Below are 21,209 nucleotides of genomic sequence, written 5' to 3' on the forward strand. Positions count from 1 at the left end.
CTGCTGCTTTGCAGTGTGGCACTATTCAGATCCTTAGGCTGCTCCCTGGAATACTGATATTTAACAATTTAACAAGGCCACTGACTATGTGTGCATGTATGTTATGTGTGTGCTTATGTGTGGAGAGGGCCAGAGGTCAAAATAGAGTATCATCTTTTATTACTATCTACCTTATTTGCTGGGCAGTAATTCCAGCACTTGGGAGGCAGAGGCAGGTGGATCGCTCTGAGTTTGAGGCCAGCCTGGTCTAGAACCTAGAACAAATTCTAGGACAGCCAGGCTACCCAGAGAAACCCTGCCTTGAAAAACAGACAAACGGAGGTGGGGGGTGGAGGGGGGAGCCTGGAAAGATGGCTCAGCAGCAAAGAATGCTGGCTGTTCTTCCAGGTATAATTCCCAGCACCCACAGGGCAGCTCACAACTGTCTGCAACTCTAGTTCCAGGAGAACCAACACCCTCACACAGACGTGCATACAATTAAAACACCACTGCACATAAAATAAAGTAAAATTGAAAACAAAAGCAAGCAAAAGGAAACTAACCACCTTAAGATTCATTTGTGTGTGTGTGTGTGTGTGTGTGTGTGAGAGAGAGAGAGAGAGAGAGAGAGAGAGAGAGAGAGAGAGAGAGAACAAGTGCATGTACCTGGGAGCACATGGAGGCCAGAAGATTTGGTGCTGCAATTACAGGCATATGTTGGATACCTGGCTTGTTACAGAGGCCCCGAATTCAAATTCTGTTGTTTGTTTGTTTGTTTTAAATGTAAGTCCTAAAGATAAACTCAGGTCCTCTCGCTTGCATGACAAGCACTTTCTTAACAAAGATCTCTCCCCAGCCCTCACCCACTGACATTTGTTTAATAGCTGACAAATCTGATTACAGAGGACTCCATGTCAAACATTTTTTCCGGATGAACTTTATGGATAAGGAAGCCTCAGACATTGGCTCAAGCTGTCCAGCAACAGCAGGGCTCTCTCAGGACCAGGAGATTTCCTCTGGGAAACCCTTTCCCTTCTCCAGGCAGAAAATGAGAAAATGATGTCATCAGGGCTAAAATTAGGTTTTAGTGTTACTTTGTTGAGAGATGTGAAAGGTGACAGATAAGAGGGCGAGAATGTTTTCCAAGTGGCTTTCAAAGGCGGCCAAATATAACCGCTTCCCACATCAGTCTATTAAGGGGAGCACTTGAGACATCTCTCTCTTCAAAAGGACTCTCAGAAAAAGCACTAGTGTGCTCCCAACCTCCTCCTTTCTACGGGAAGTCTTATGACGGTCAGGCAAGCAGGCCCGCAGTGTGTGCACGGACGGAATGCCACCACCTCCTCCAGCCTGGCAAAGCACTGGGAGTTGAGCTTAGCGTTTCCATCACCGGCTGCTATGGAAATGCCCCTGCTGGAAAATACTAGCTCATTACTAATAAAACTGGGCTGGGAAGTAGACCAGGGCACAAGAAGCAAAGGATTGCTCTGAAGACACATGAAGATGCTAGGTCACCGAGCTGGCTGAGTTCTGTCAACTTGCCACAGCGTAGAACCATCTGAGAAGCGTGTCTCCATGGAGGGATTGCACAGAGCAGGTTGGCTTGTGGATATGTCTGAATGAGACTGTCTGGCCTGCTAATCTGACTCAGCCCACTGTGGGTGGCACCATTCCCTGGGCAGGGGATCCTGTGCTGAATAGTGTACGAAAGCGAGCAGGTGGCATGGAAACACTCATTTCTCTCTTCTCTAGATTGTGGATCTGGTGGGGAACCAGTTTCCTCTATGGTTTTCTTACAAAGATGGACTGTAACCTGGAATGATAAGTCAACTAAGCCCCTTCCTCCCCTAAACTGCATTTTATCCGGGTATTTTTTATCAAAGGCACAGAAATGAAACTAGGACAGTAGTTAGGAAAATGAGGTATGCTGGGGCTCCCCTGTAATCACAGTACTGGGGAGGCTGAGGCAGGAGGATTAGTGCTTGAAGGCCAGCCTTGGCTAAATAGTATGTTCAAGGGCAGCCTAGGCTATAAGAGAACCTGTCTCAACTCACCTTTCTAAGGGTGAGGCAACTGGAGATGCCTCAGGTTGAACCCTGAAGCAAGAACCTGAAAGATGATAAACAGGGTGACCTTTGATCAGAGAATAATTAGGCACCTAGAGGTGTTGGGAAATCCCAAGAGCACCTCCATCAGGTTCAAGTGTCTAGTAACCACAGGGAACATCAATCACCTTGGGAAGGTGTGGGAGGAAGATAAAAAATGGATAACTCTCCTGGATGTGTCCTGACCAGTGTCCTCTCAGATTACCCAGTCTTCCCAGGGTTTTCAGTACTGGCCGTTCTGTTCTATACCCTCTTAAAGACACCCACCTTTCCTTTTCGATTCTCTGCCACAATGCCAGGGCTGGCTACAATTCCAGACTGGCAGGCATACTCCCTGGAGCCAGGTGGACCCATTTCTTAAAAGTGTGGCACTTTGAGTCACTTTGCTTTCTGGACTCTCAGAGTCCTCACTGGACAAATGAACAACTTTTACAGAGCTTAGATGGCTGAACGACAGAAGGCCACTCCTGAGGGTGGCAAGACAGCTCAGTGAGCAAAAGCACTTGCCACCAAGCCAGATGGACTAACTCCCTCAAGCTGCCCTCTGACCTCCACAAACACACTATGGCACATAAGCACACAGAACAAATAAAATTTAATAATAAAAAAGTCCTTAATAAATGCCACTTATGCCTATTGTACTTAACATCTCGAAGTTAGAACCCCCTCTCTTCCTTCCTCCCTTTCTTTTCCCCTCCCCTCCTCCTCCTTCCTCTCTCCCTCTTTTCATATTTTTTTCTTATTTTTTGTTCTTTTGAAACAGGCTAGCCTGGAACTTTCTGTCAATTTTTCTGCCTCAGCCTCCCAGGTACTGGGACTACAGGCATGTGTACCTAGCTATTTTTGGTTTTCTGAGACAGAACCTTACTATGGAGCCCTGGTACCCCATGGCTCAGTCTGACCCAAAACTCACAGCAATCCTCCTGCCGTAGCCTCCCAAACGCTGAGATTACAGGCATGCATCACCATTATCTTCTGGGCAGGAAGTCTAAATGATGTCATGCATATAAAATGCTTTAGCCAGTATATAATTAGATCAAGGTACACGGTAGGCTGGGCACTTTAATATATAATTACTTCACTGAAGTACCACAATAGAGACGGGTTTGATTACTCCCATTTTACAGAAAGAAAATAAAAATGGCGATGCCCCAGATCCCTCTTCGGGTAAGTGTTGAAGCTGGGAATCTCCAATACAAGCCCACATGTGAAGCTGGCCAGGGCGCCACAGTGCCTACTACCCTGCTGCCAGCTGTCTCCTCTACATCCAAGTGTGTCAGGTCAAGCTTCCTCAGATTAATTCTGTAGAGCCTGGCCAGTCCACCATCAGTTCCCTGAACATCCTGGAGGGCAGGATCCTAAACGCCTCTTCTGTACTCCTTCAAAGGGTAGAGGCATAAAGAAAAAAAATGGACCATGAAAGGAGAGGAAGGGACAAGAAAGCCATAGGGAATACATGTGACACAACAACAGAATGGGAGGCTCTCTGGGGGGAGGAAAAAGACCAGCAACTCGAGAGGTGGGTGAGGGAGCAGAAAGTAAAACAGTCCATGTGCGTCCAAAACCCGCAGCGTAGAGGCGGAGGGTGGAGCTCCGTTGATGGTATACACCAGGCATACACAAGACCCTGAGTTCTGCACGAACTGAACACTAGAGTGTGATCCTAGCACTTGGGAAACGGAGGCAGAAGGATCAGGAATTCATAGTCCTTGCTACAGATCAAATTTAAAGTCAGCCTTGACTGTGCGAGACCATATCTCAAAAAACAAACCACGGGGCCAATAAGATGGCTCAGCGGTTGGGGGTGCTTGCTGCCCAGCCTGATGGATCTCCTGATCCACATGGTAGGAAAGACTGCAATTCCTGCAAGTTGTCTTCTGACATCCACACTTAGTGTCCTGCTGCAAGTACATGCACACACACAAATAAATGCAATTTTTAGAAAGGTAAATAGACAAGAAAATCTAAGGAAATTTCTCAGCTAACTTAAAAAAAAAGTATCAAAAACAAAATTAAAAGTTGGCAGTGGTGGTGCACTTGCCTTTAATCCCAGCACTTAGGAGGCAGAGACAGAGCTCTGTGAATCTGAGGCCAGCCTGGTCTACAGAGTGAGTTCCAGGACAGCCAGGTCTACAGAGAAACAAACAAATGGGTAAATACAAGGAAGCAATTAGTTTTATGAGGACTGAATGGACTTACACTTAATACGGATTAAGCAAGTGGCTATAGGGAAACAGATCTACGCAAGAGCCTGCTGGCTTTATTCCGGGGCTATGGAAACCATGCTCATCTATCTGGGGTCACCTAAAAAGTCAGCCAGACAGACGGCCCAGTCAGAGAGTAGTATAGCTCGTTAGCTCCTAACTACCTGTAACTTCAGCTCCAGAGGAACCAACACCGTTTCTGTTCCCGTGGCACTGTACTGTATTCACAAGCACACAACAGACACGGACGACAGACAGACACAGACACACATACACGCTAGCTTCCTGGGCTGGCTGTGTCGCCACAAGTCAATGTTTGCTTTCCTTTCTTCTAAAGTACATCTCTGCTCCCTCCCCCCTGTCCCACCCTGTGGGAGGCCCTTACTCCCTACTGGACAGGTCAGGTAGCCACTGGTTTGGGCCAATGAAGTACTGGAAGAGCAAAAACACCCCCACGTAAACTGAAACTTGAGGATGTGTCTAGAAATGCTCTAGGGTGTGTCTCTGTTCCTTCCTGTCTCCAAAGACAAGTGTCGCAAAGGGACTTGCTTCTCAGCCCAGTCTCGGAACAGGGACAGAAGGGCATCAGCTGAAGCGTGGGTTATACCTAGTATGAGCCTGTAGGCCTCTGACCTGTTTTGTTACCGAAGCAGGCTGACAGAGTGCCCAGAACTGAAGTGAAGAGGCACGATACAGGGCAGCGGCTGTGTCCTCCCACGTGAATGGGTTCAACACAAAAGCCTATCTGACACGGAGGGTCTCTGCCCTTAGCCTTACCAATAACAAGTACACCTCTATTTCCCAACTCCCGACTTCACTCTAATCGGTGTTCTGTAGTGTAAGGGTTAATAATGGTTGTCACCTTGACGAGATCTAGAACCATCTAGAAAACAAACCGCTGCACATGGCTGTGTGTGACAGCTTCCAGATTAGGTATTGAGGGGGTTCAAGACAGAATAGAAAGAAGAAAGAGGGCTGACGAGATCGGTTTAAAGTGCTTGCTGCTAACCCTGACAACCCGAGTTCGATCCCGTGTCTCCCGTGGTGGAAGGAGAGAAACTATTCCTCTGAGTTACCCGCTAACCTCCACACACGGGCGGAGGAACCTGTAAGCCCACACATGTACATACGAGCACACAGGAATAGAAGGAAGTAAGCAGAGGCAGTATGTCTGAACAAGAGGAAGCGACCTGGGCACCAGCATCCGCCTCTCTCTGCTTCCTGCCTGCAAGTGCAGTGTGACCAGCCGCCTCCTGCTCCTGCCCACTGCTTTCCGGAACCACCACGGTGGACTGTAATCTTGAATCTTGAGCCAAAACAAACCATCCCTTAAGCTGCTTTGATTGGGTCTGTCCTGGCTAGTTTTATGTCAACTTGACACAAGCTAAAGTCGTTTGAAAGGAGGAAATCTCAATAGAGAAAATGCCTTTGTAAGACATGTTCTTAACTAGTGTTCGTTTAGGAAGGATCCAGCCAATTTGGGTGGTGCCATCCCTGGACTGGTGGTCCTGGGTTCTATAAGAAAGCAGACTGAGCAAGCCATGGGAAGCAAGCCAGTAAGCAGCACCGCTCCAAGGCCTCTACATCAGCTCCCACCTCCAGGTTCCTGCCCTGTTTGAGTTCTTGTCCCGACTTCCCTCAGTGAGGGACTGTCACCTGGAAAAATAAGGGGAATAAACTCCTTCTGCCCCAGGTTGTTGCTGGTCACACTGTTTCACTATAGCAATGATAACCCTAAGACAAGGTCTTCTGTTGAAGGAACAAAAAAGTAACTGATATAGACTGCTACCTAGATATCAGCAAGATTAGAGGACAGGAAGGCCAGACTGCTTGCTCCCTGATAACCATCAGCCCATCAAACCGAGGGCTGGAACTACAGCACACTACTTATTAGACCACTGGGATCTAAGTTGTATTTCTGGTCCTGGGAGAAGTGGCATCCTGGACGGCCTGGAAGGTCATTAATTGTTGAATATCTTAACCTAGTTTCAGAAGGCCTAAGCATTTAAGATTACTAGCTAGATAATTCTTAGTGTTAAAGAACAAGAGCGTCTCATTGCCCGCTACTGTAAGAGATGGTCCATGTAAGACTGTGAATCACCTGGCCAGGAAAACTATCTATCCAGAGACTTTAGAAATAGCAAGAAAGCCAGCGGGGGTTGGGGGGTGGCACACTCCTTTAATCCCAGCACTTGGGAGGCAGAGGCAGGCAGATCTCTGTGAGTTTGAGGCCAGCCTGGTCTAGAAAGTGAGTTCCAGGACTGTTAAACAGAGAAACCCTGATTTGGAAAAAGAAAAATCTTGGGAAGCCTGCCTGCGGTGTATATCTGGACATGGGTCTCGCCGGATACAAGCCACCCTCACGGCTTAAGAACCTGTCTTCCATTACTCTACAGTTAAGTCTGCGTGTCTTCTACATTATGACTCTAGGAGACTCCTCTGGATTCTCTCTATGGAGATCATAAAGACTAGGGAGTCAAGGGGAACGTAGAACAAGTTCTGGGTGGCATTGGGAGGTTTGCCCAAACGGAAAGTTTTGCTACATTAGACCCATAGAGACCCAGGAGAGTGTGACACAGGGGACCAGCTTCTTCCACTCCTATCTGCAGGCTTCAGGGGCTTATGGGAAATCATTTCCAGGAGGAGAGGCGGCCCCACAACCCCTTAGGATATCCAAACACCCAGTCATGGGTGGTGCCTTGGAATGCGCTCTCCTGGTAAATCCAGCAAAACTGAGTTAATCCTTGGGAGTCACCTTGGTGTAAACGGCAGAGATGGAGGGGCTTGGGAGGAGTCACAGGAAAAGGGAGAGCTGGACCGGAGGGCTGGCTCAGGTGGTAAAATGCTGTCTCAAAGCATCAAGAGCTGAGTTAGAGCTCCTGAGCTCTTAAAGGGGACGGGGGGTGGGGGGGACTAGGCATGATGGCACAGGCTTGTAATCATAGCACTGATAGCACTGGTGGGGTGGAGACAGCTGTGTCTCTGGGGTCAACTGGCCAGTCAGCCAAGCCTTTCTATCCGCAATAAGCCCACAGCACTAGTGAGAGACCCATGACTCAAAAAACAAAACCAAACAAATAGAAAAGAAAAAAAAAAAAAAAAAAAAACCAAGGTGGGGCTGGGGCTGGAGATATGACTGGGTGGATAAAATGGTTGTCCAGCAAGTATGGGGACCTGATTTTGGCTCCCCAGACCTCCTGTAAAGCTAGATGTAGTAGTATGTGTCTATAATCCCTGGGCTCCTGTGGGTGAGAAGAGAGACAGAGATGGGAGAATCCCTGAACGCTCGTGAGTAACTAGCCGGATGTCTGAAGTGACAAACAAGAGACCCTGTCTCAGACCGAACTGACACCTAAGGCTGTCACACATATGATATGACACTCTCGAAGATATGGGACTCATGTCCCATCTCCCCCCCCCCACACACACATGCACACACACCAAACGTAGGCACATACCAACTGAAAGATTGAGAATTCAGGACCAGGTTTTCCCTGGTGGATTCAAGAATTAAATTCTCTTCCAACAAGAACTGCCCCTACTTTTTTAAAGCGTAGACCAGGACAAGGAGGTAAAAGTGGTTTGATGTTCACTCCAGCCTAACTAAAGCCAACTGAGTGAAAGGTTCAGGAACCATAAAATTAATAAGATCACCACTGCACTCTGTCGCAGGTTCAGGAATAAATTGGGGAGAAATCTGTGATGCACAGAGAGCAGCCAGCTCAAGTGTGAACCTATCATTTCCTCCACTGACGTCCAAGAGCATTTTCTTTCAAAGTATATTTACTGGATTCCTAGCTCGCCAAAGTTGCTTCCGAAGCCTGAGCGGCAATGGGTTTTTAAGGGACATCGAGACCAATTTTGTTGGCTAAATAAATTCCAGGGTAGAACACTTTGACTTAGGCCCAGGCCAGGCAATGGTTCTTACGTAAGCTGTAAAACAATAGTTTTTATCTTATCTGAGGGACTCACCGCATGTGTGTGTGTGCATGTGTATATGCGTGTGTATTTTACTGCCAAAAGAAAATAAATGGAATCAGCACACACATGATAACGCGCTCTTTGCTAACTCATACTAATTGCTGGGCTAATTGATGTTTGTTGAACTTTCTCCGTTTCATTGAGTGATTAGGTACAAGGCTAACAGTTGACATCTGTAGGCGCTTAACTGGCGTCTGTAATTACTGTTAATGTTAAATAATTGTTAGTTAATTGGAGTGGTAACTGACTGAATGGAATCCAGATTGTGAAGCAGAAAAGAGACCTAGTTAAATAAACATACATTTTTGGGGGGAGAAAACAACGTGTTTTTCTCCCCCCCTGTACATGTCAGAAACTAGAAATAACCCAGAAGCATGGAATAGCCCACAGGCTTTCCTGTAGGAAGGAAGCCACGCCTGGGGCTGGAAGACGTATTAGGAAGCCTCCCTAAAAGAGGAAGCAGGCTTTGGTCTTCAACACCTTTCGGTGCCTGTCTGCAACACAGACTTGGTGTTTCAATAGCAATCACTGTTATCACAATGGCCTGCTGTGATTGCCTTCCTCTCCCGGGGAACCAGACACTAGACCAGTGTCTAAAGGAAAAACACTGCATACCCATACCCACGAATGGGCTGAAGGAGGCTGAGGAACAGTCAAGCCTTTCTGGCAAAACTGCCGGCTGCAAGGGAAACTATTTCAGACAGAGGATGCAGGAACTGCCCAATAGAGGAAGTGAAGGGCTTTCTAGTGGGCTCAGAAATAAAACACAGTGTCTGGACGCTCATGAAAAGAATCTGCTAGGGGCTGGAGAGATGCTTCAGCTGGTAAGGTGCTTGCCACACAACAAGCAGAGTTCGGATCCCCAGCACCTACACAGAAGTGGAAGGTGTGGTGAAGCTCTCCGTAATTAGCCCTGGGCACCGGGGAGACAGAGACTGGTGGATCCCTGGGACTTACTGGCCAGTCGGTGCAGCCAGACTCACTGAGAAATTTTGTCTCAAAACAACAACAAAAAAAAAAAAAAAAAAAAAAAAAACCAGGTGGAGAGCAACTGAGAAAAATCGACTTCTGACCTCTACATCCACAGACATACAATGTATTGCATAGTAACGGGTTCCCAAGTGGTCACGGGGACAGGCATGATCTGAGGAGCTGGCCTTCTCTTCCTTCTGCAAGGTGGCAGGGAGGCCAATGCTGAACCTTCAAATACCACTAAGATCATCTCAGATGCTCTCCATGACTTACACCTAAATGCTTGTGGTGGGATCTAACTCCTGCCTCTGTTTCCTCTTCCTGCCCACCCACAAGTCCCTCAGAGGGCCAGGGGGCAGTGGCTGGATAAATGTACTGATTGAGTGCGGAGGCTGGGGAGAAGGCTGTAAACTACCCATACAATCTGAGGACCTGAGTTTGATGCCCAGCACCCGTATAAAAGTTATTCATCCCAGCCCTAGGAAGATGAAGACAGGAGAGGGGCCCCAGCCACCTAGCCTAATCTGTGCGCTCTGGGGCCAGTGAGAAAGCCAATCTCACACAATATGGTGGAGAATGGGCAAGGAAGACACCCGGCAAAGACATCTGGCTTCCACACATGTGTATCCAGAGAGAAGCACTTTCTCCCCACGTGGAATATTTCTGGTCCCCCGCTGGTGACACTAGCAGGACAAGGCATCGGTTTCCCAGAATTCTCTAGGAATAATTCTATACAACAGCTTCTGTACGGGAGAGTCAGACTTCCCCCAGAAAGGCCAATTTCCATGACAAAAGGGGCCTGATTGCGTGCTATTTGTGGTTTGGGGTGGGAGAAGAACGAACTACTTCTAACTCCTTTGTCTCACATCAAGCACCAATTACCCTTCAACACTATTTAATTCTCCACATGTAAGACATTTCTATCTCTCAAAACCCCAAGAAAGCCAGCTCTGAAACAGTGCACACGCACACACACTCCCCAAAGGTGAAAAATAAAAAATGAACAATATTCTACCTTCTCCTTATCTAAGATTCCAAAGTTGATAAAAACAACTCATTTGCAGAGACTAAACTTGGCTCAGTTTACTATGACACCCAACAGGTTTGAACTTGACATGACAGTCTTTCTTTCTCTAAACCCAAGACACCCCAAGGGTAACACGGGCTCCTGTGTCCATGATAAAGGGGTACTGAGCTTTAAATCACATTTCCCTCCTTAAGCTATTCCACAAGTCAACTGTAGTGTTTTTAGGTGTGTAACTAACTACTTTAGGGGAGGGACTTTAATCAAGACATAATGTTGCCTTTTTTATTCAAAGAATCCTTTTCCTTCAATTAACAAATACAGATAACACTGTTGCTATTAGAAACTTACTATGGTGAAGTTGCTTGCAATACCTTAGTTTCTCTGTTTTTGAGACAGGACCTCTGGTTGGTTTTGGTCTCATTTTATAACTCATTATATTGCAGAGGGTGATCCTGGATTTCTGGCCCCCCCTGTCTCTACCACTTCTAGGGTGCTGAGATTCCAGGTATGAGCCACCACATCTAGCTTATGCAGAGCCATGCATGGAAAGCAGGGTTTCCCTCGAACGAGGTAAGCACTACACCAATCAAGCCACATCCCTAGCCCCGTGGTATGTTCTGGGTCTCATCTCAGATCTCAGAGGATGTACTAACCAAGGCCGTCTCTGACGTTGTCCAAAGCAAACCACCCAAATCATTCAACAAACCTGTATCAGTCACTTTCCTGTTGCTATGCTAAACACCATGACCAAGGAGACTTAGAGAAAAGTTTATCTGGGTTTAGGGCTCTAGAAGGATGAGCGCCATGTTGGTGGAGAGGCGCAGCTGCAAGGAGCAAGCACGGTGGCTGAAGCAGCATGCTGAGAGGTCACATCCTTTAGCACAAGCTCGAAACAAGACAGCCCAAGCTAGATGTGGCTTCTAGGCTTTTAATCTCAAAGGCCACAACCCCATACCTCTCAAACACTGCAGCCGACTGGAGACCTGGTTTTAAAATGGAGGCAGTTCTCATTTAAACCATTAGAGGAACCCCTCTTGACTGTGTCCCATTGGAAATCCTATTTCCAGCAACCCCAGAGAAGGGTGTGCCTCTGGTCAGCTGAGGCCTTGAAGAGTTCAGGGTGATCAAGCATTCTGCCTGGGACGTCCATGAGAACTCCCCACATCTGGTGCTGAGGAAGAAGTAGGATTCTGCCTAGCTGGTAGATGGTAGGACACTGATCCTTCATTTTCCTGACAAGCCATGCTCGCCATGGGATTCGGAGGCCTCTACCCTCCCGGAATTATTCCCCACCACCACCCTCACAGACACCCTTAGAGAGTTACAGCTCCCTCCTCTTCAAACTAGCTCATGGGATATTCCCTAACAGGATCTAAGTCTACACTGTGGGACTGCTGTATTTTGGCAGAGAGAGAGGGGGGGGAGGAGGACGAACAAAACACCTCTGGGCATAACAGGACCATCCCACATCCAGTTTGGAGCAGAGATTACCTGGCCTGGTAGTCATGGCAACTTACTGAGGGGGAACAATATACAGTGGTAGCAAGGTCTTTTGGTAATTGTCAGCAGAGCTGTTAATAGCCTTAGGAGGAGGCTAGGAGGGTCAAAGGACCTCATCCAGGGATTTAGCCATCACTCCCTTCAGCCGCAAGGGATCATGGAGGATTGAGGGACTCCATCGTCATCCATGATGAGGTGGGATTTTGTGGTGATGTAGCTGCTCTAGTGTCACAGACATTCCAGTAAATAATCCCTCATCTGTGTTTTGTAAGTAAGGCCAATAAACTAATTAGTTCACCAAGTAGGACCTTGGTGAAATCCATTACTCTGGTCAGTTGTTGGTGCCCTATCCAGTGTAGACATTTATCCATGTCAGCTCAGGAGAAGTTAATGAAGCAAGTACAAAGGTGTGTGTGTGTGTGTGTGTGTGTGTGTGTGTGTGTGTGTGTGTGTGTGTGAAACACACTTCTTGCATGTTCTCCCTGCAGCCTGCCTTGGCTTCAGAAGGCGTCCTGAGATTGGGACTGTGAGGTGAAAGGAAGTGGCAGGTCCTCCTCTCCTAGCTGAGACAGGACCGGCAGCCAGGCTGGGAGGAAGCAGACAGGAGTCATCCCTTCTCCTTCCTTGCCTTCTCCAGGAGGCTTTGCTCTACAGAGACTGAAGGGCTTGGGATGAGGTTAATCCTCTTGGCAGGATGGGTGTGTGTGCACCTGCCTACACATCCAGGTGGCCAAACTGCCGAGGAGGAGCTATGGGAAGTGAGAAAGGGTAACAAGAAAAGGAGAGATGGCTCAACAGTTTAGTGCATCCTATTCTTTAGAGGATCTGATTCTCAGAACCCACCTCGGGCAGCTCAAAATCACCTGTAACTCCTGCTACAGGTGATTCGATGCCCTCTTCTGGCCTCTTTGGGCACTGTACCCATGTGCATAAATCCATTCACAGATAAATAATTAAAAATAAAAAGTAAATCCTAAAGGAGGGGCAGCCTGGTCTACAAAGTGAGATCCAGGACAGCCAGGGCTGTTACACAGAAAAACCCTATCTTGACAAACCAAATAAAGTAATAGTAATAGTTATTACTGTTAACAGGTAGTGGTGGCGCCTGCCTTTAATCCCACACTTGGAAGGTAGAGGCAGACAGATCTCTGTGAGTTCGAGGCCAGCCTGGTCTACAGAGCAAGCTTCAGGATAGTCAGGGCTACACAGAAAAACTCCAAAAGCCAAACAAACAAATAAACAAAACGTAATAAATATTGGTCACGCTAAATCAGTTACAAAATTCTTTACGTGGATACATGCAAACTTAAAAGTTGGTATCAGGTGTCTTCCTCAATCTCTATCCATCCTATTGTTGTTGCTGTTGTTATCGTTGGTGCGCTTTTGAGCAGATGGGGGTGTGCCATATGTAGCAACTGTGCAAAGGACAGGGGACCACTTTACGGAACTGGGTCTCTACTACCAGCCTTACATGGGTTCAAGGCACTGAATTCAGACTGCTACCCCCGAGTGAAAAGTGCTTTTTCCCACTGGGTCACCTCACAGGCCTCTACCTTGTTTCTTTTGAGACAGGATCTCTCTGTCTGAAAGCTTCCCAGGAGGCTAGGCTAACCCCAAGGACCTTCCCGCCTCTGCCTCCCCACTGCTGGGACAGCACGAGTTGGCCATTATACCTAGCTTTTAAACAAGGGTTCTGGGGACTCTAATTCAGGTGCTCATGCCTGCAAAGCAAGAACGTTCCCTACTAAGCCGTCCCCCTCCTCACAGAAGCTCCTTCTTAAGTACAATGTGCTCCAGCAGTTGGGGAGTTACAGAGCCTATTGTTCCCATAGCTGTTCAGCTCACAGCACAGGGGCCGTAAGTAAGTCAGTCTCTCTCGGCTTCTGTCTCAATGGGAAAACTCATTTTTTCCTTTGACAGATGGTTGAATCACAAAGACAGAAGGATTCATAAAATTCACATGAACATCCTGTAAACATTTAAACACACTGAGATTAGATAAGGCAACTTTGACCTTGATTAAAGTTGAGCTATTTTTTTTTAAGTCTGCAGCAATAATCATTCCGATTTGTAGGTTCGGGCTCCACGCCTCTATTGAAAGGCTCCTTCTCACTGGTTATGCTCAGTACATAAGCAAGCACACACCACCTGATTAACTTGTAAAACTGGAAATTTAAGGTATCAAAAGAAACAACATTTGGGAACACCTATGTGGGGTCTTATTCCACTGAACTGGATTGGGTCTACAAGACAGGAACACTTCAACAAAAATCAATTGGTAAGTTACAGAAAACATATTCATCATCCCCCTGTCTGTTCCGACCCATGCCCTTCGCCAATTAACGGTTTTATCCCAACTGGAGATGCTGGCCCAGAACTAGGATTGAAAACTCTGACCTGCAGAGGCTAAATGGCTTGTTCAAGCGCACAAGCAGAGGGATGGACTTGAGCCAGGGCCCCTTGCTGTTACAGCCCGGGGCTCTGTCTCGAAGCTGAGCAGGCCAACACCAAAGTTGCCAACTCCAAAGTCCCTGGCCCAATCAGCCAGTGAGCTTACCGCTGCCCTCCAACAGTGAAATTTTATGGGCCAAATCCGCACACCCACCAGACCACCAGGCTTGGAGGCATAACCTTCCCAGCTAAGCCTGCTACTCTGAGACCAGAAGACTGCCAGGCTCCTGTGGAGAAGAAGGGGCGATATGTGGCTTTGAACATGACCCTGAAGAGTGCCAACGTGGGACTCCCTAACACCCTTGTTAATGTACTCAGTAAGAGAAGGCCTTTAAGAATGTCCCTGCTGTGTCTGTTACCTGGTGTAAACCTGTCCTTTAAAACAGTGTGTGTACACACACACACACACACACACACACACACACACACAGAGAGAGAGAGAGAGAGAGAGAGAGAGAGAGAGAGAGAGAGAGATCCAGTAAGCAAGCAGGCTTTTCATATTTACTTGAACTTGATGTGAGAGAAGACGACAGCTGAAGGACCTGTCTGCCACATATCCAGTAAGCACCGCTGCTACTACCAGGAGTAAAAGCAGACACCAAACCACACGAGCCTAGCGAGGCTCACTGCACCTGTCTCCCAGGAGTTACCGACATCAATTCTACACAGTGATCTTTTTTGGGGGGTGGGGTAGTTGTTTTCCTGATATTTAGCAATTTGAAAACTATGCTAATGTTGTCTGAGATTCTCCGCATCCCTCCGGCTCCTTCTCCAGGGAGAAAGGGTTGAGTACCAGGTACTCGGCCTACTTCAGCAACACCTGTACTTGCACACCGATCGGGGAGCTTGTCATTCATGCTACCAAGGGGAATTAGCATAAGGCATTAAGGGGAAACTCCAGGGGAGGAAAGAAAGGCCATTTTGATGGAAATAAGGGGCCAAGGAATAATCCGTCATCAACTAAAATGCTTATTTGTGTACGTTTCCCAAGCAAAGCTTAGCAGAAAAGCCTGTGTTGATTTTAGTATACACAAAGAAACCTTAATCCTTTCAAGGCAACTGAAATCACCCCTCACTTCTCTCAGAAAAGCAGCTCAGAAGAAAGGCACCCGGTCAGGGGCATGACTGTGCTCTGCCAAATAGATGCCACACATCACTCAGTGTAAGCAAACAGAAATAAGAACACGGGAAGTGCTGGACTGGAAACTCGAGGCTGGGGGTGGGATGGGAAAGAGAGAGAAGAGACAGGAAGGAGAGAGAGAAGGGGCTCAGCCATCAGTCTGGGTTTTCCTCAAGTTGCAATGAGAGCCAAACCCAGAGCTTAGAAAGGGCCATAGCAACTTAGCACAAAAAAGACCCTGTCCCAGGTGACTGGAGGTGTGTGCGCCAGGGTTGGGAAGGTCAGAGAATCACACAAACTGCTTTGGGGAGTGAGTGACCTGCCCTGCCTCAGTAAAGACACCTCCAAGGCCCATTAATTCTTCCCTCTCAATAACACGATCAGAACGCAATCATACATTCCTACCATTGAGGGAGATGTGCTGTCAAGAACCCACATCAGATTTTACTGGGCTTTTAGAATTATGAATCACAAATTTACACAAAGTTCTCAGGTCATTAAAAATATGATGAAATATAATGCTGGAATTGTATCATGCAATTAAAATTCAAGACCATATTCAATATGATATTAATTCTGAGAATCCCAGCAAAGTTATAAGCACACAGGCCCTGGGGACAACTTCAAATATAATGTACTGTTTAAAATCAAGGTAGGTTCAATTTCAAAATAATGGGAGAGCACAAATTAACTATACACAGACATCTTACTAACTAGTAAGCAAAAAGAACAAAAATTAAAAATTTTAAAAATGAAATAAACTATTTGCTGAAATGGTCTCCCATTTCACCCCGTGGGCTCCTAACTCCTTTGGTCCAGCACTCCCAAGCATCCTAGTGATACAGAGATTACCACAGGCCAGCACATCTTTATTTAGCAATTATTTAGCAATAATTATCCTGCAAGCCCTTATGTCAGGTTCTATAGCGGGAAGGGAAGGTGGACTGCTGTCACCTGCATCACTCAGATGACACACCAATTGAAGCCAGTGCAAGGAGACTCCCCTAAATTTCATTGTGGCTAAAGGCACTTCTGCAAATGAAGACCGCTAAAAAACCTACCGGCAGTTATTTAGGGTGAGTCTTTCCCAAATGTATCTCGGCATCATTAGCCTCTCTTACTCTTCAGACTGAGGTTTGGAAGAAGTAAATGGGGAAGTGCGTAATTAAATTCTGCCCTCTTGCACATTTATTAACTTTACAGAGAGCCCAGAGCAGAAAGGTTGGCTTATGGCTATAACGCCGTGTATACTAAATACCCCCGCTGGTTATTACCGTCTGAGGTCCACATGTACTATTTATAATGCTCTGACTGCCGGGAAGTTGATAACCAGCAATCAAGACATTGTAAAAACATTCTTCTCTATTGCAGCTGCCTACATGAAATTAACACCACCGATCCATTTAAACAAGGAATCAGTAGATTCTTTCAAAGTGAACTTCCCCTCCCTCATCTCAAAAACATCCAGATTCCACAGCGCACCAAAGCACAAAATGTGAAGACAAAAAGACTACATGAATTTTCCTTCTCTCCTTCTTCTCAGACAATGGCAATGAGATGCATATTTATTTTAAAGCCATCATTTAGAATAATAAAGGGGGGAGTCTTACCTTTGTTTATAAGAACAGTGTTGAAGAGTTTTTCGGAGCTAGCATCTGATGCCTGAAAAACAAGAAGGCGTAAAGATTGTCAGCAAAGACCATCACCCACAGCATCCTGGGTTGCTATGATTTTAAATCAATTGACAATATTTTAGGAAAATATAAGAGCCCGTAATTTCCCCAAATCCTCCATAAGGTGGTGCTGGTTGACTGCTGGAGAAAGGCCTGCACTGCAGCTATTTATTGGGGGAAAGAGAAAAAAATTCTGATTTTCAAAACGTGTCCTTATTAGACATATTATCGGTGCAAAACATATTTCTATGAAATGGTCCACAAGGCAATTTAGTTAATTCACAAATGATTTACCAATTCCGTTGACAGATCATTATTTTGGAAATGGCTTTTTTTTTTTTTTTTGCCAATAGATTTTCTGTTTTTCAATTTTCTTCTACAAATTAGAAATCTGTATTTTTGGACATTACGCTTTTCCTCACTAAAGTGTCAACCATTATACCCAGAAATTAATTTGTTTTTGAAGGTGTCTTGATGACCCCGATGTTCAGGGTTTCTCACAGTAACCAGGCCAACCTCAGTGTTTCAGATGAGGGTTGACCCTGTTTAAAACCTGGCCACTCTGCCACCAGGGTTACTTCCTTTTCATGTTTTTCAGAGATCATGTCTGCTAATTATTACACTGGCATGAGGGAAGTCAATAGCTTGTTTAAATGGCAAGATTCAAGTCAATTTAAAACATATACTAATGTGCTGGGAAATAACGGTGAGTAGTCGGTTTCATGGAAGAGGCGGTAATGTTGACGATTTATTGCTTATTTCTCGGACTTAGAAAAAAGGTAAAATTAAGCAAGTTCACTGTTCTGGTTTGAAGATACCCCTTTGAAACGTCAAGGCCCACCTACAATTATACTGTGTTTGACTTATAACCCTAATGAGAAAACTCTTATCTTTCATGTTTTATACAGAAATGCATAAATTTGACCAAGCAAGGCACAGAATGTTCAATAAATATGAGAGAAAGAAATATGGGGAACAAGGGCGAGGAAACTTGGGCTGGCTTTGGGGGGACAAAGAAGATATTCTATGTAGTCTTTCAATGCTACATTGATGGAGATGAAATATTTCTGTGTATAACTGAAGGAAATGTTCCAGTTCACAAGGCCAGGGATATAAAAAGACCTAACCTATTTTTTATTATGGCTGGTTCTCATTTATTTTAATTCTAATCTTCCTGCTGCAGGGGTGGGTTCAGAGGATTAATAGGATCAAGGGCAAAATTGTACAAAATGAGTATTCAATCGCATTCACTTGTGAAAAACCATACAGAGATTCCACCCTCTACTTCTGTAGGAAGAATAAAATGCAGACATAGCTTTCCGCACATCGTAAGAAACACTAAATGGAATTATATTACGTTATAGTAACATTTCATAAAAATGAGCCACAAAGAAAGTCTTCGGGAGGGTGTTCAGCAGCAAACAGTCCAAGAGATCCGCATGGCTCTGAGCCGTGTGAGTCTGACAAAGCACAGGATTTCTCTGCTGCACCAGAGGTGTTACTATACCCACACAGTAAAGCGATGTCTACACTTGTGAGCTTTCCCGTTTAAAATCTAGCAATTCAAAGAGTTTTCATCGTTCTGAAAAACACTGTTAATTGCTCTTAGAATGGTCATTAGCGAGTCATGGCTTCAAAACTAAAATTCAGTTAATGTTTTTTAAAAGAAAAAAAAAACTACACACATGCACTCACACAAGCAACACCCTGTCTCTTCAATTATTTTACAAAACTAAAATAACACTCGGAAAATTGGGGTTTTCTGGTACAGCGAGACTAATGGCATACATAAATAGGTTTGGTGGGTTTTTTTTTTTTCAATTGTTGCTCTTCCAAAACAGCAAAAAGCATAGCTAGGGGGAAGCAACTGGTTAAGGTTTCAGTAACTCTGGATATGGAAGCCAGGGCAGGATTGGGCTGTAGGTGGCGGCCCCTGTGATTCTGTCCCCTTTGTGAGCACCACATATTCTCTCAAGCAGACAGCGAAGTGACCCTGAGGACCTGATGATGCTGTGACCAACAGTTATCAAGGAAACATGTCCGATGGATATTCAGGAAGCTCAGCGCAATGCCTTCTAATGGAAGCTTTTTGAACCCTTCACTTTACTGATATCCGTCACAAAATGCTGAATTGTCTCCCGAGCCTTGCATGAAGGAGATGTCTCAAAAAAGGCCTCCTTTGGAAAAGCAAAAACACCAAAGGTACACATGCCTAGGTGGTTTGAGGGAAAAGTCCTTCTGGTTCCTTGTTCTCCCATCTGGCCTCGTGGACCACCTTCATCCAAATTCCTCGAGAGCCCCCCAGGCAGTCTTGATAGGTGCAAATTTCACGTAGCTCTTTCTTCAAGGAACTTTCCTTCCTTTCACACTTTTAAAAATCATTTGTGCAGAGTGGGTGTGATGGCTCAGCAGGTAAATGTGTTTGTTGCCAAGTCTGACGACCTCAATTCGATCACTGCACCCACATAAAGGAGGAAGGAGATAACGGATTCCTGAAAGTTGTCCTCTGACCTCGTCATGTACCCTCCACATACATAAACATGTACTTTTTAAAAAATAAATCATTTGGACAAATCGCTGGGTTCCTTGGCTTCTTAATCGTGGAGACGTGTTCATTTTGTTACTTTTAAAAGAAAAAAAGTACATTTCCCTCTATGACTTGGATCATTTCCCTAGCCAGTTTCTTTTTTCTTTTAAGATTCACAAGGACTGATGCAGGTGCGGTGAATCTAGCGGCAGGCGCACCGGGTGTCTTCCCTCACCTCGCCGGCACCCAGTACCTTTAGCTGCTCACATTTTAAAGTAGCCGTTGCCGTTTCGTTTCCTCGTCTTGACTTTGATGGGCTTTATACACTTAGAGGCTGTGTCTACAATTCCCAGAGAAACAAGCTCTGTAGGGCATTTTCCGGGAAGATATATGGGTGTTATTTGCCTTTTATATCAATACTTGCTATGCTCTAGAAGCTGTAGCTGGCGTGGAAAGAAAAGTTAAGTCAAGCAGGTTGGCTAATAAGAAAAATGAATAAAAATAAAGAAATAAAAACCGCCCGCACACACGGGAGGGTTCCAAATGTCTGGAGCTGCACCCGGATCCCCTTAAAACTCGGATCACCGAGGCGGCCCTCCAAAGCCGCACCAACAGTAAGGACGTCTTCGGGAGCAGCAAAGACAATCCTCTAGGAAACTTAAGCGCCGGTGAGTTCCTGCACCAGCCAGTTCTCTTCGCTTCCTTGGGCTCCGCGTGCGCACAAGCAGGAGGGCGGGGACCCGGAGATCAGTAGGGGGGGGACGGGGGGACGACAGTGACCCGTCAGCAGGCAGCACCGCGCCAGGGAGCCCTTTCTAGCCCAAGCAGACGCAGGCATTCCAGCTTGGGGTCTAGTGGATCTCACTGGGGAAGCATGGGTCCCCTCCCGGAGGTGGGATCTTCTCTATCTGCCAGGGCTTCCCGGGCAGGCGCTCGTGGCTCACCGGCCGAGCCCAGCGGGTGCAGGGAGCCAGGAAAGTACAAAGGGGAGCGGGGGAGGGGTGGGGGAGGGAGGCCGGGCCCGCCAGACGCCAGCCCGCCCCTGTTACCACCCTGGCCCGGCGGCGGCCGCAACAAAAGACCCCTCGACCCCTGCCTCCTCCCCCGCAACCGCGGGCGGCGAGCAATTGAGTCATCCCACCCCACCCCCCCAGGGGTGCGGGGACAACGTTACCTGGTCGCCAGGGGTTCCGCGGTCTTGTCAACCCCAAGTTCATGGTTTGGGTCCTCCGCCGGGTTCCCTCCGGCTGGATCACCACACACCACCACCCGGAGAGAGCAACCAAAACCCACAGCAAAGAAAACGCCCAACTCCAGCCGGCCCGGCTAGGTCCGCAAGTCTGTGTGTTTTGCTAATTCCTCTCCAAAGTCTCAAAGCCGATGCACGCGAACCAAATCCGAACCAGAGCCGCAACAGCAGCAGCGGCCGCAGCAGCAGCAGCACCCGGCTCCTCCGTGGCAGCCGGGAGTCAGCGCCGCGCGCGCACATCCAACGCAGCCAAGTCCAGGGCGGGTGGCAGGGAGATGGGGAGGGGGCCCGGCCCGCGCGCTCTCCCTGTGGCTCCTGCGGGGCGCGCGGGGGACCGGCTGGCTCAGACCAAGGGCTCAACTTGGTGGTGCGCCCTGGGGACCTGGCAGAGCTGAAGAGCAGCGGCCCAGGAACCGCCGCC

The 21,209-nt window shown here is 46.9% G+C and overlaps 1 protein-coding gene across 3 annotated transcripts in view; it reads right to left on the reverse strand.

The window, feature by feature from the left end:
* The window catches only part of Auts2 (activator of transcription and developmental regulator AUTS2), a 1,090,291-nt gene that overhangs the window by 71,987 nt on the left and 997,095 nt on the right, over nt 1-21,209 (reverse strand). For all 3 annotated transcript variants that reach the window (XM_038346249.1, XM_038346250.1, XM_038346248.1), the window contains exon 6: nt 16,950-17,001. In XM_038346249.1, coding sequence (XP_038202177.1) covers nt 16,950-17,001 — 52 coding nt within the window. The remainder of the gene's footprint in view (nt 1-16,949; nt 17,002-21,209) is intronic.

The sequence above is a fragment of the Arvicola amphibius genome, chromosome 10, assembly GCF_903992535.2.
Source record: "Arvicola amphibius chromosome 10, mArvAmp1.2, whole genome shotgun sequence".
Lineage (NCBI taxonomy): Eukaryota > Metazoa > Chordata > Mammalia > Rodentia > Cricetidae > Arvicola > Arvicola amphibius.